The sequence below is a fragment of the Polistes fuscatus genome, unplaced genomic scaffold (assembly GCF_010416935.1).
Source record: "Polistes fuscatus isolate 324 unplaced genomic scaffold, CU_Pfus_HIC Scaffold6, whole genome shotgun sequence".
Lineage (NCBI taxonomy): Eukaryota > Metazoa > Arthropoda > Insecta > Hymenoptera > Vespidae > Polistes > Polistes fuscatus.
This window is the reverse complement of record NW_025113140.1, coordinates 688,788-702,067: the sequence shown is the minus strand read 5'-3', so window position 1 is coordinate 702,067 and position 13,280 is coordinate 688,788. Positions and strand designations below refer to the sequence as shown.

The 13,280-nt window shown below is 32.6% G+C and overlaps 1 protein-coding gene across 2 annotated transcripts in view; it reads left to right on the top strand.

Moving 5' to 3' along the window:
- The window catches only part of LOC122522807, a 224,813-nt gene that overhangs the window by 149,824 nt on the left and 61,709 nt on the right, over nt 1-13,280 (top strand). For both annotated transcript variants that reach the window (XM_043644076.1, XM_043644077.1), the window contains exons 8-12: nt 2,714-2,807; nt 2,877-2,966; nt 3,409-3,501; nt 6,202-6,419; nt 6,864-7,002. In XM_043644076.1, the coding sequence (XP_043500011.1) occupies nt 2,714-2,807; nt 2,877-2,966; nt 3,409-3,501; nt 6,202-6,419; nt 6,864-7,002 (634 nt within the window). The remainder of the gene's footprint in view (nt 1-2,713; nt 2,808-2,876; nt 2,967-3,408; nt 3,502-6,201; nt 6,420-6,863; nt 7,003-13,280) is intronic.

Below are 13,280 nucleotides of genomic sequence, written 5' to 3'. Positions count from 1 at the left end.
GGATGATGCTCGGAACATATACTCGGTGCTTCTAAATTACATTTTATATTTTTTTCGATTAATTAATAATTATTTTAATACTCTTACGCTCTCTGCTAATATTTAGGATTGTTTACACATATATTTTTTTAAACATTACATACATATTAACATACTTTGAATATAATATAATTTTGATGTAATATTCATTAAATGGTTCCTTAAACAACAATTATCGTCTATCGAAGTCGCATCAAAAAAAAGGAAGGAACTCATGGGACAACCCATAGTGTAATTAAAGTAAAGATTGAAAAATTAGAATAATAGTTTACAGTGAAAAATGAATATGATTGCACATTGATCTGTTAACGCATAAACGTGGTTGATAAATTAAAGATAAATTCATTGAATCGTAGATGAAAAATGTTAAAAAGAAAACACGTAATAGACTCGGATGAAAATGCGGAACTTGTTTTGGATTCCTATTGAATCGGAAAAGAAGGATGATTGAACTTCTTGGTAGAATCGTGTAAAAGAACAGCAAGCGAACGAAACACGCGGTCTCTTGTGACGCAGAAGGGGTCTTTGTTCGAGAAGTCCTGCCCACCCAAGATGCGTCCGCGGTTTTCGAATCATCTCCCGTTCCTAGCGCGGTGCGGTACAATGCGGAACGCAACGATACACACGATGGATCTTTGCGATACCGAATGCGTGCGTTGCTTCTTCCAAGACTTCTTCTAGCTTTACAATAGTGCTAATGCATGGAGTTTCTTCAAGAGTGGGCAGTGGCGTAGCCAAAGGCGTTATGCCAATGCCGACAGTTACGATCGAATTGTAAATCCGTTTGCTCGTAAACGCTCCTTACCAATACCTATTTACATATACGTTTCTATTGTATGTAACACAGATGCACGGTATTTATATACCATTGCAAATTTATTTCTTTTCCTTAAATTTATTTTTCTACGTGGAATACTATCTAATATTCATTTGTGTTTCCTAATTATTCGTAGTATTAAAATTAAGAGATTATAAAGAATGAGAGACGACTATTCTATTTTTTTTGTATCTAAATAAAATTCATTGTCAGCGATATATCTCTGTTTATCATCTATATCTCGTGAAACTTCTCGATATTCATGAATTTATTGCTTTCGTAGTAACATATACAAATAACGTGCATCACGTACGAATAAACCCTCCAACTTCGGAAAGAAGAAGAAGAAGAAGAAAAATAAAAAAGATTACGTACCAGTTTGAACGAGCGTTGAAATATTTCCTCGTGCGATAGCAACAGGCGATAACGAGTTACGGTATTCATACTACTATACACGTTAAAATGATTTTCCAACGATTCCGAAGATTAGAGCCTTGCTCGGCGCTCTTTCATCGTAAGCTCTGCGCACGACTTTGAATTTAATAAAGCGTCAACCATAGATTTCTAACGGCGATCGATACACGGAGACGATCAATTTGGATTCTTATCGATCTTTCTGTTTCTCTCTATCGATCCGTTGTAATGATCAATGGTACACTGATGCGCACGATGTCCCGAAGGCTATTCTTATTAAATTATACTAGACATATACATACACAGCTAGATGAAAACTTAACTTTACTAAATCTAAGTGATTCCCTTATCTAATATGATCGTTCTACTTGAATTATTCTTGGCAGTGTGTCAAAGTCGTGAGTTTGTTGTTTCCCATTCCGGATCTATCGAATTCTTGGCCCGAATCCAAAAAATAGAAAGAAATAATTCAAGTGATTGAAACGGTAATAAAATTTGAGGGGACCCTACGATATAATCTTTTTTATTTTATTTAAATGTTAATGATACACGATGCAAATGGGTTAATATGGAATTATGATAGTCTTTACTTTATTTATTATTCCTTCGAAAGTTAGAAAGATCAAGCAAAGGTGTAGTCGTAAACGTAGTATGTATGTCGGACATCGAATAATGACGGATACTTGAGTAAAAAGAGAGACCGTTGAGAACCGATTCCAAACTAGGACGATGTGTAAGGAACACTAAAGTAATTATATCACTGAGAAATAATGAAACGTGTATGAGTGTTACACACTTATATATATATATATATATATATCTGTATATAAATCTCACAAATAAAAGAATTATTTCTTATCTAAAAGATCAGCTCGTATAGAAAAGTATAGTGGCGACTCTATCGAGATAGAATTAGAAATGCGATCTTTGATAGAATTGAAAGTAGGAAGGTGTAAAGGTACGACATAAGTATAACTGTGTTAGTATATCCGTGTATGTTTCAATATTTATACACACACAATATTTATACATACATACCTCTTATATATATATATACACGTGTATTTCGTTTCCTGCCGTTCCGATAGATGAATTAAATCGGTCATAAGCAATTCTGTGAATTGACTTGGCACAAGTATGAAATAAGGACGAATACTATTGCAGTACGGTGCAGAAGTATGATTGCTATTACCAACCAAACGAACTCCAGACAGAGAGGAGGGGTGACGAGAAACGAGGGTGCTACAAGAGCCTCGTGAGAAACTTTGAATATGTACTTACTTAGTTAGGGTCTCTCTTAAGTATGAGAGAAACGGATCGAATGAAAGGATTTTTTGTTATTGGCATCATACGCGTTCTAATGTACTCTATAGTATGTTTAATTTTTATTCATTCCCTTTCACGATTATAACTCTCTCATGATCTGAAATATTTTGATTACAGTTCGGAACACACGAAAGATGGATTGAGTCTACTCGTTCGTGGTGAATCTATGGAATGTTTGGATCTTCTGGATAAAGCATTGTTTCTTTTACAAGTAAGATTGTGCACAATTATTATGATAATTTTGATTAGAAAATATATTAAAATATATTAATTATTATAGGGAAGAATCAATGTGAATCAAGCATTCATCTTACGAAGTAATACGGAAAACTCAGCAAACGACTCCATGTTACCTCTTAGTCGTGTCAAAGTAAGTTGATATTCAATTAAATTTGTTGACAAAGATTTTAATTTTGTCCTCAAACGAAGATCTAAATTTTCGGTTCGTCGAGCATAAACTTATATTAATACTTTTCTTCTATTTGTCGTATGAAACAATATTGGTACGATCTATTGACAAGAATTTATTTTTTATTCTCCCTTTTAATTCCCTATAATGCATCCTTTGTTGCTTTGTAGTACTGGTGGTAGTATATATAAACGTAAATCGATATTGTGCAGCTCGACAAAAAGAGAATTTCATATAATTGGACGTATATTTGATTCGTCGAAATTGCTCGTTTCATAATTTTCGAATAATATCCTACAAAAGAGTTCGATGTTAATTGAAAATGATTCGTTACTATTGGTAATATGATATTTTCTTTATTATCACTGTGATACGTATATTAACAGATATTAATTTATTTCAGACGATTGTAATAAACGATACGACGATCAATAAATTTCTAAGAGAAAGGCGCGAAAGGAATCACGATCAAACGCAGTGGATTACATTTTACAAGGTAATTATCGTTTACTTTTGTTATTTATGTTCTTCGTTACTACCTTTGAACATTTTTTATAGTATTGAGTTGCACAGAAACTTCGTGACGATTTATATTTTTTTTTACAATAAATTGTTATTTGTGCATAGCTCGTGAGAATCGTTCGGAAATTAATTACGATTATATAACAAAAAAAAAAAAGAAAAATGTAATTTTTCATTATAGACCGATAATTCGATCGATTGCAATTTATATAAATATAACATACACAGAGTGTCGAGAGATAAATTATGCGTGAAAATTCCAAAGAGCGAGAAATGAGAGATAAAATATTTATTCGCATCATTCATCTCAGTAATTCGAAAGTCGCGACAAATTGCTATGAAAACGGGCGCTTCTGTCAGACGGATGAGAGAGTAGTTTGCCGTTTGCCGATTGACTCAATGTCATTACAGTGATTCGGCAGCTTCGATGAAATAAATACGCGGGCCGGATTCGAAGGAGAGAAATAATTGTGCCGGTTCGCCACTCGAATGCCCTCCGAGAGCTCTCCCGCAATTATGGTCCCGAGAATTTATGGTGCGACGATGGCACTGACCGATGTTACTATTCTTTACAGTGACTCTCAAATACTATCGGCAATAATTGTATTCCAAATTTGCGTTCAACGATTTCAATTCAAATAAATGATTGTAAATTGGGAAATATTTATTCAATACTTTTTTTTTTTTTATAAATTGATACATTTAATATATAACATTAAATCATTAAGTATGAAAGGTTCGATTATTTGAAATACTTTCAATTAAAAATTATTTAATAAAAATCTAAGGAGTATCGATAGAAATAATACCGATGGCACTTTAAACTCGCGTTAAATTATTCGAGTGGAAAGTAAAGGTTCGTTTCGAACTAGGAGTTTTGAAGAATTCGAGGAACGAGAATTTACTACGCACACCCGCCGACAGAAGCGAGTATTTAACCCTAAAGGTTACGAGGAGTCTTCAGCGCACGGATTATCGCGTAAGCGCTTTTACGTTGATCTTTTGTACCGCCGACAAAAGAAGAGAAGTAAGAGCACGAGAAAGGAAGAGAGAGAGAAAGAGATTTAACTCTTCTCTTAACTTTCCTTGAGCTATTTCTCAAACATACACCTTGGGTATTATCTACTGATTGTATTTTATTTCTTCAATTTCATTTTAAAGAATTCAATTTATCGTAAGTCTCGTATATGTTTCATTTCTGAATGATTTTTTGAACAAAATCAAAATTTGTATTTGTTGTCGAGTGAAAAATTATTTCTCGGACACTTGTTATCGTTATCAATAAATTATCTAATTCGAAATCTGTAAGCACGCAATAAACATTGAACATTAAAGTAATTATCAAAATTATTCGAACACGATCAATATTTTCAAATATGGTACTTTAGATTAACAAGTCGAATGAAATTGAATGAATAAAATAGCCCAAGGCACTGATTTGATCGTACCGTCGATCAATCTGGCAAATAATTTAACAGAAATAAGACATCAATCGAAAGAACTTGTAAAACTATCATTGATTGACAGAACTCATAGGTGTTCTTCCTTTCTCTGTCATCGACTACTCAAAATTTTGTTATCGACTCATGCGATTGCGTTCGCGTTTCTAGATTATTTCAGTTTCATTAAGCTTAGTCATTGAATGTTACGATCAAGCAACGAATGGATACCGTTTGACGCAAACCTACCGATATAGTTTTCTACGAATAAAAATGTTAAAACATGTTGTGTGATACATAAAGGAAGTTAAGTAAGTGTTTTCATGGATTCCATGTCGATGAATAAACGCGATTAGTTTTATTTTTTTTTAATCGTAACATTCATTCAGTATGATTGAGTCTAACATTCCTAATAAGTGTGTCAATGACTATGTATCTATTTTTGATTAATAGATCTTTTATTGTTAAGAAATAATCTGAAAAATTTAATATAAAATGCATTACTGATTCAATTACGTTTATACTCACTCTTGGATGAATATTAGTTCAACTATATTAGTTTTACACGTATTGTTTTTTATATTTTAAAATATTATATAAATGCTAAGTTTAGTACAGAATAAGTGGTTAGGATTGAAGACAAAAAAATAAGTAATTACGTTTGACTACTTAGCAATTTTGTAGATGTTATCGCGTAATTGTCAGGTTTCCTGTTTTTAAACATATTATGCAAAGCACTGTTTTACATAATAGAAATAATATTATTAAGTAGAATAATTACCTTTTTTAAATCAAGTTTGTTTCGAATTAGAAATAAAAAAATCATTAAAATAATGTAAAACTTAGACAGTGTAATTTAGACTAGTATAATTATACTATACTAAAGACAACATATACTTAGGAAACATTAATATTTGTAATATAATATTATCTAACTGTGATATTTTTGTAAAATAATAAAAATTAATAATTTCTCTCTAATTTCAATTAAATAATATTACAATAATTATTTGTCCAATTTTATATTTGTGACTGATAAATTGCATAATTAACAGAATCTATTTTTTTCTTTTCATTATTATCCAACTACAACAAATGTCATATTTTATGAAAGATATTATTTAATAAGAAATGAGAAAATCCGAAATAATAATTAAGACCTAATTAGACGGAGAATATTTCATTCGGTTTGATTAATTGGAAGATTGAATTAAAATGATATTTGTTCTTTTTAGGAATACGATGGGTTAATGAGCGAATGGCATGCAGCTGGGAGGAGATTAGCGCTGGAAATGTCAGAATTAAAAGAATGCACAAGTTTGTCCGGCACCTTGACGCCTCTCGGTCGGCTCCTAACGGACCCAACGTTGAGAAGAACGTCTAGGGACGCTGAAGTAGCCATTGCAGCTTTGGAAGAACGTGCTACACCGCTTTTACACATCGATTATGTCAAGTGAGCTTTCCAATTTCACTTGAAACGTCTTTACCTTTTTTATCGGACCAATTAAAGTTACGATCCTTTTTATTTTCTCTCTTTTAACTATTTTAGAAAGGTGTATGTGTTTAAATGCTTTCAGACAGCCGGAAGTTAATGCGTTGATTAGTCACGCCTAGTCTTTACCGAGGGACACTACACAAAAACAACATACTTTTCTTTTTTTGTTTTAATTTTCACCCTAAGTAACTAGATATTAGTCAAATTAATGGTTCGACTTCCGTGTCGAAATGAATATGGTTTGAAATTCAACTAAAAACTGTTGTTATTATATATTATAAAAATCTATCTACCCTAAAATTATTCAATAAGTTGTTAAGAAAAACAAAATGAATTGAGTTGGTAGATTTTTCCATAACTAGTCTTAATAATTCGTCAATCAAAAAATTGTTATTTTGATAGATTATCTCTACAACGAGCAAGAAGATTGATGGAGGAAGTTGGAAACGCAGCAACGAGACTGGAATCTTCATTTGAATCACGTAGAGCAACTATACGCAATCTCGCTGTACTTCGAAGTATCGAGGATCAAGCACGCGAGGTAAGTTCCCTTTCATTTGATACGAACATGATGTAAGGGTGAATAGCTAGGGTATCGCATGTCCTTGAAGAATTACATCCCTTTTTACGATCAATCTTCTTGTGACAGAATATCCAAAATTAGAAAAATCTTAAATATGTGGGAATTTACAATTTACTGTTAATGAAATTCATTCAATTTTATTCTAATTAGAAATCTGATATTAAAAAATATTATATTAACAACATATTATTTAAATTATATTTATGCATTTATGAAATATTACAAATTCACAAAATTTGTCACAGATTAGCCAGCTCAAAAGATTAACCGCTCAAAAAAAAAGTTTACCGAAATAACTATACTCCAATTTCTTCATCAAGCCATCTTTCTCACACGTACCCATACCCCATGAATTAAATATAATCGAAGTGACGACGCGAAAATTCGCACGGTTTGTTTTTACACTCGCTCGAACCCGATATCGATCGAATTGGTCAAGATTCATAATTTTAATAGACATCAATCGCTACCGCCAACAAATGAAATTAAAAATCACTTAAAAAGAAAGAAAAAACAAATCCCCCCGTATACGACTTCCTCGTGAGTAAAATTGATGCTTCCGTCTTTTTTCGTCACAAAGAATTTATTATTAATTCCAAAGGAGAAGAAAAAGAATAAGATTAAGAAGAGAAAAGAAAGTTTCACTTTGAAAAACCGCACACACGCGACAGGATACTTCCTGAAGGGAAGAGAACCCACCCACCCGCGGTTTCGATCACTGTTCCGATCTCTTAGCAAATTCTCTGCACGACAGGAGACTCGATCGGATCGAGACCTGACTTTTCTTGGGAGCCCTGTATTCGTGTGACTACACGAGAGATCGGTAACCTCGTTTCTGGCATCTTCGTCGACCTCGAGATGATGTTCGACCTCCTTTACCAAACAGTCACTCGATTCCCATCTACGTGGACACGTTCATCTTCTCTTTTCGAGCATATATTCTTTTATTTTATTTTATTCTTATTCTTTTTCTTTTTCTATACCTGTCTTTCTCTTTCTTTCTCATTATTTTTTCTACCAGATATTTCCTTCGTTTTTTTCCCCTTTTTCCTCCGTTAACTTTTTTCCTGCTTATTTTGTTTAATTTTTTTTTTTATTTTTATTGTGCATCCTGCCTATCCATCTTTCTTTACCATCGGCATATCTCCCTTTCTCAACGTTCAACGTTGGTGGTCGTTACACCACCGGCAATTCCGTTCAGTTCTTCTTCCATCTACTTAGCCTTAAGCAAATACGTGTTAATGCGTTTTCCTGGTATTGAGCTTATAAAAATTTTGATATATGTATGAGTAGATTATTTTTAAATCATTCAAAGTCCTTTTCTTTTACGTCAAATGAAATCTCAAGATTGAAATCGATTAGCAATCATAAATGTTACCTTTTTTACTTTTTATTCGAACTTGACCTACTTTTGAATAATTCTTACGAAGCCTTGCTAAACTATTCTCTTTGTTTTTTTTTTTTTTATTAGTCAAAGAAAAGTTGTATACGTTTTCAAGATAAACGGAGTTTATTGATTTTTTAACCCTTTGCACTCAGGTGAACCAAGCAACTCTTTTCTTACAGCTATCTTAAAATAACAGGTTATTTTATTTCGTACAAGCTAAAAATTTACATTTAATTAGAAACGAAACTTTTTCTTGTAGTAAATTTAATTTTCTTCCTAACATATTATAATTATTATCTTTCTCTTATGTTTCTTTATTTTTTTACAATACAATTATAGCGATTTACATATTAAATATTGTACACGATCCACGATAATTTCGATATATGGGATTCAGGTTAATTTTATGTTTCTATGTTGAAAAAAAAAAGGAGCCAAAAAAAAAATACACTTGCATTTTTTCCATATTTTTTCTCGTATGTCCTTCATTCTTGCTAAAACTTTACGGAGGGATAACTCTACGTACAAATGTGAAGCTACGTGTCTTAAGTACTTATCCTTTACGCGCTATAATTTGCTCTTAACGATCCTTTCGCACGAGCCTAGAATTAAATTCACCTAAGTACATGCATATACACTCTTCTTACGAATTGGACTCGGTCGTCTTAACCTTCGCAAGATTCTACTCTGTTATGCTCGCTGATCGTTTTATAATTATTAATAAAACATTCCTGTGTGGTGTGTGTGTGTGAATTATAGAGTATCTCCACGGATTACGAGTGAAACGAACGAATGATTTTTCTAAATCTAATCACTAGGTATTGTCCTAACTTCTTTTTTTTTTGTTCCTTTAATTAACGAAACACGAAAAATTATGACCAATGCTTAAAAATCAATTTAAATAAAAAATATGATCAAATGATTACGCGAAGAAAATGAAGAAACAAATTATAATATTAACACCTAATTTATCCTCCTATTTTTCTATCAAATTTCATGATCATGTAAAATATATTCTTCTGCACGATTCAAAATGTATACACTGCGTTAAATAAAGTATTTAATTATTTTCTTTTATATATATTTTTAAATACAACAAAATATCTATTCTATATTGTGATTAGTATGACACATGGATTCACGTAACATAGAAGCAACAGTAATCATCGTGTTAAAGAAGCGTCTACTGTATTTAAATCCTTTATATAATAATTAAATACATAAAAAAAGAATTGTGTGTCCATTGTTGAGATAAAGAAAGTTCGTTTCATAATCAAGAGCATTCAATCGTTGTACTAAAGAAAACATCGTACACCAGCTCGAATGGTTTTCTTGCGTTCGGCCGTTAAATTTAAACGATTACGTCGGCTACTTACAAGCACAAAGCATTCCACGATAATTAGATCCTACGAGATGCGTTCTCCATCTCTTCAAATGTATGTAAGTATTGTACTAATACAACTATCTGCGAACTCATATCGTCGACTTACTTTCACTTCTTAGTACTATTACTTAATTACGATTTCGTATTAGTCCTGTAACGTAAAAGGGCACGATTGGTGTGTTATGCATAGTGCATAATTTTATGCACAAAATTATGCACCCCACGTATTAATCTTATTTTTAATTTTTTCAAATGTATTTGTTAATAATTGAGACTCGTATATGAAAAGAATTGCTTTTACTTTTTGCGAACAGAGGTATGCGTTGTTGTTAGGATAACGAGTTTGTTTAAAGAGAATCAGATGAAATAAAAGAGATTAAGAAAAAGAAGGAGACACGTTCTAAGGAGAATAAAGTAGGTCGGCCATGACAATTATTTAATTGTTCGAAATCGAAATACTCCTCAGGCATATTTCGCTTTCACGTGTGTGCCGTCAAAGTATTATACAAAGAATATTTTACTCCTTCCGTGCAGTTCTTCTTATAAGTTATCTTTTATCTCGAGCTAACGACAAATCATTAAATACATAGAAATTAAACTTATTATCATTAGAATTTATCGAAAATATTTTTAATTATATTCTTCGAAAAAAGAGAAAAAATCGGCACGAAATTTTCGGACAACCCAATACAATATATGCGTTAACATGTACATACCAGAAATGATGAAATTCAATTTCCCGACGAGATAATTGCGAGTGCGAGTATTGTTCGAGAATTACGTGTACGTAATTTCGCTCCCTAGCATTGATAAATTATTTTCTAAAGAAAGGAAAAAGGATAAAGAAAAAAAAAATGTATTTAGAAAATATCGGATCATTTAAAAAGTATCATTTCAATTTCCAACTGTCATTCAAAGCGGCACCTTTGATTTCCAATCTCTCAATCCCGACCTTCCTTCCTTCCTTCCTTCCTTCTTCCCCCACGTTTTATTGCGTAGAAATTTCTCCAATTTCGAGGCCCGTTTTAACGACACACGCACTTTCGAGTACGAGCGACATTTCTACGTTCCTTTCGTTTGATTCGTTGAATTCGTCTCGTTGTCTTCGCTTCGTAACCGACTTTTGCGCCCAATTACACTGCGACGGTTCGAAAGCACGTCACGTTTTACATTTATCTCCACTTTCCACTAACTATCGGCTTTCGAGGCCGCTTCGTATTAGAGGGTTCGCTCTGCCCATCGATTATGCCGCATTAAGTTCAGGAGCTCGTTCGTGGAACACGAACAACGAACTATCGTTCAATTATCCTTCTTTTAATGCATTTCCGTGATTACGATTATAATACACTACTTTTTTTCCCCTTTCCTTTTCTTTTCTTCTTCTTATTTTTTTTTTACAATTATTTTATCGTAATTATCGCATAAATTATTTTATTATTATTATTATTATTAATGCAAACATTTGCCAATCTATGAAATAATAAATTTCGTATTCTTAAACTGTACGATAAATATCTATTCCTAATGTTCATAATCTTACGATGAAAAATCAATATCTTCCGTGAAAGATTAGGAATTAGTTTTAAGGAAATCGCGTGAAAGAGACCATCGAAAGGGAATTTACGATTGAACGAAGTATCGAAGAACGTTTCTAAATGCGATCTCGATGGGGGTATATACGATGAGTCACGAATAGTCAAGCTCGATCTCGCACGAGGGCAAAAGTCTCGAGAGGCGGCTTCTTTCCATCAGATAAAGAGATGCGCTGGGCATCGCCAATGAAGGCGAACACTTTTCCCTTTTGCGAACGGCCGTCGCATTCATCCGTTGTCTCCTCGCGTATCTCTGTGAAAAATATATATATCTATATATGTGATACGTCTATATATACATATATACTTTTTATATTTTTTATTTGAATCTTCATCAATCTTGTAAATATATTTATATTTATATTATTTTATTTATCAGTATTATATTTATATTATCTTTATATTATCTTTATCTTTCGATATTTATTCTGGTTATGCAGCAATGGGTAATTCCCGTCAATGTTTGAATAAACAAACAAATATATGTATCTATTTGTGTATGCATGTATGTATCATCTATTCATAGATTTATATATTCGTTCGTAGTATACTATAAATAATTATACACGTAAATGCATATACGGTATAGTATGTATATTTGGTGTGAATGTATATCTTCTGTGGAGTATCTTATGTATTTGAAATATACGTTTGTATGTATATTACTTTGTCGCGTGTGCATATGTGTACGTGCATATTGGTTAGTATGAATTTTTAAACGTGTCCATGCATATTTCCCTTTATACATGTATTTGTTTGAATATGTATGTATTGGTGTAAGAGAGTCTTAGATGGTAAACCTTTTACAAGCGCTTCCTTATCTATCCATTGTGAGAGCGTGCGTACAATCGTGCACTTTCATTGTTAAACGTAACTCGTATTGTCCTTGCGATATTACAGGCATGATCGTAATAGCGACGATATTCTTTTCTCCTATTCCTATGATGGACAAAAGGTAAAACGTTAGAACGTGACCACGGAGAAAGGTAAAAGAATATCACGGCAATGACTTTACGTTAAACATAATTGTCCTTGTTAGGATAAATGCAGGTAGATCGATGTTTAGTATCGATTGTATTTTGCAGGAAAGTATCTTAAGAGAGAGAGAAAGTTCGTGTAGAATTATTTGATTATTTTATCTTATTATATTTTTTCTTTAGAGTAATAATTAAATGTAGTTTTTTCTTTTCATTATTTTCCATTATAATTTTTATAGATTGTCCGTATTGTCCAAACAATACGATCAGTTATCTATTAAAAAACAACAATCCCCGATATTGTCTCGATCGATAAAATTTCATAAATCCAACAAACAAGTATTTAGATTCGGTATTCAGTAATATCTCAAGATAATACTATTGTCATAGATATAGTGGAACATGCAAATAAGCTAGAGAAGTTCTCTTTGGCGTGTCATCATAACGCCTTATAGGTATAAAGGGAAACGTTTCCTGGCGGCGCTGTACTCGGTGGCGACGAGTCAGCTTGTTCTTTTTTTTTCTTCTCAGTCGGTCGTTTTATCGTTTCTACGAAGGACCCTACAAAGGGCAGGATGTCCACGGGTCATTGAGTCTCCTTTCCGAGGCTAGGATACTATTCCCTTTAGATGGTTGTTCCATACCTGCAAAGTCAACCGAACGTTTTCTTAGTGAGAAACTTTCAATTTCCTTTCCCGCAGAATCAACAACTACGACGTTTCCTTATCCCTCAGCTATTCTCCTTTATTCCTTCGAATTTATCCAATGGATAGATCCAAAGGGATTCCTAATAAGTCGAATTTTCGATATACTTTAACTTCTTCTACTTCTTCTTCTACTTCTTCTTCTACTTCTACTTCTTCTTCTTCCTTGTCAAGAACTTAGAAAAGATCAGC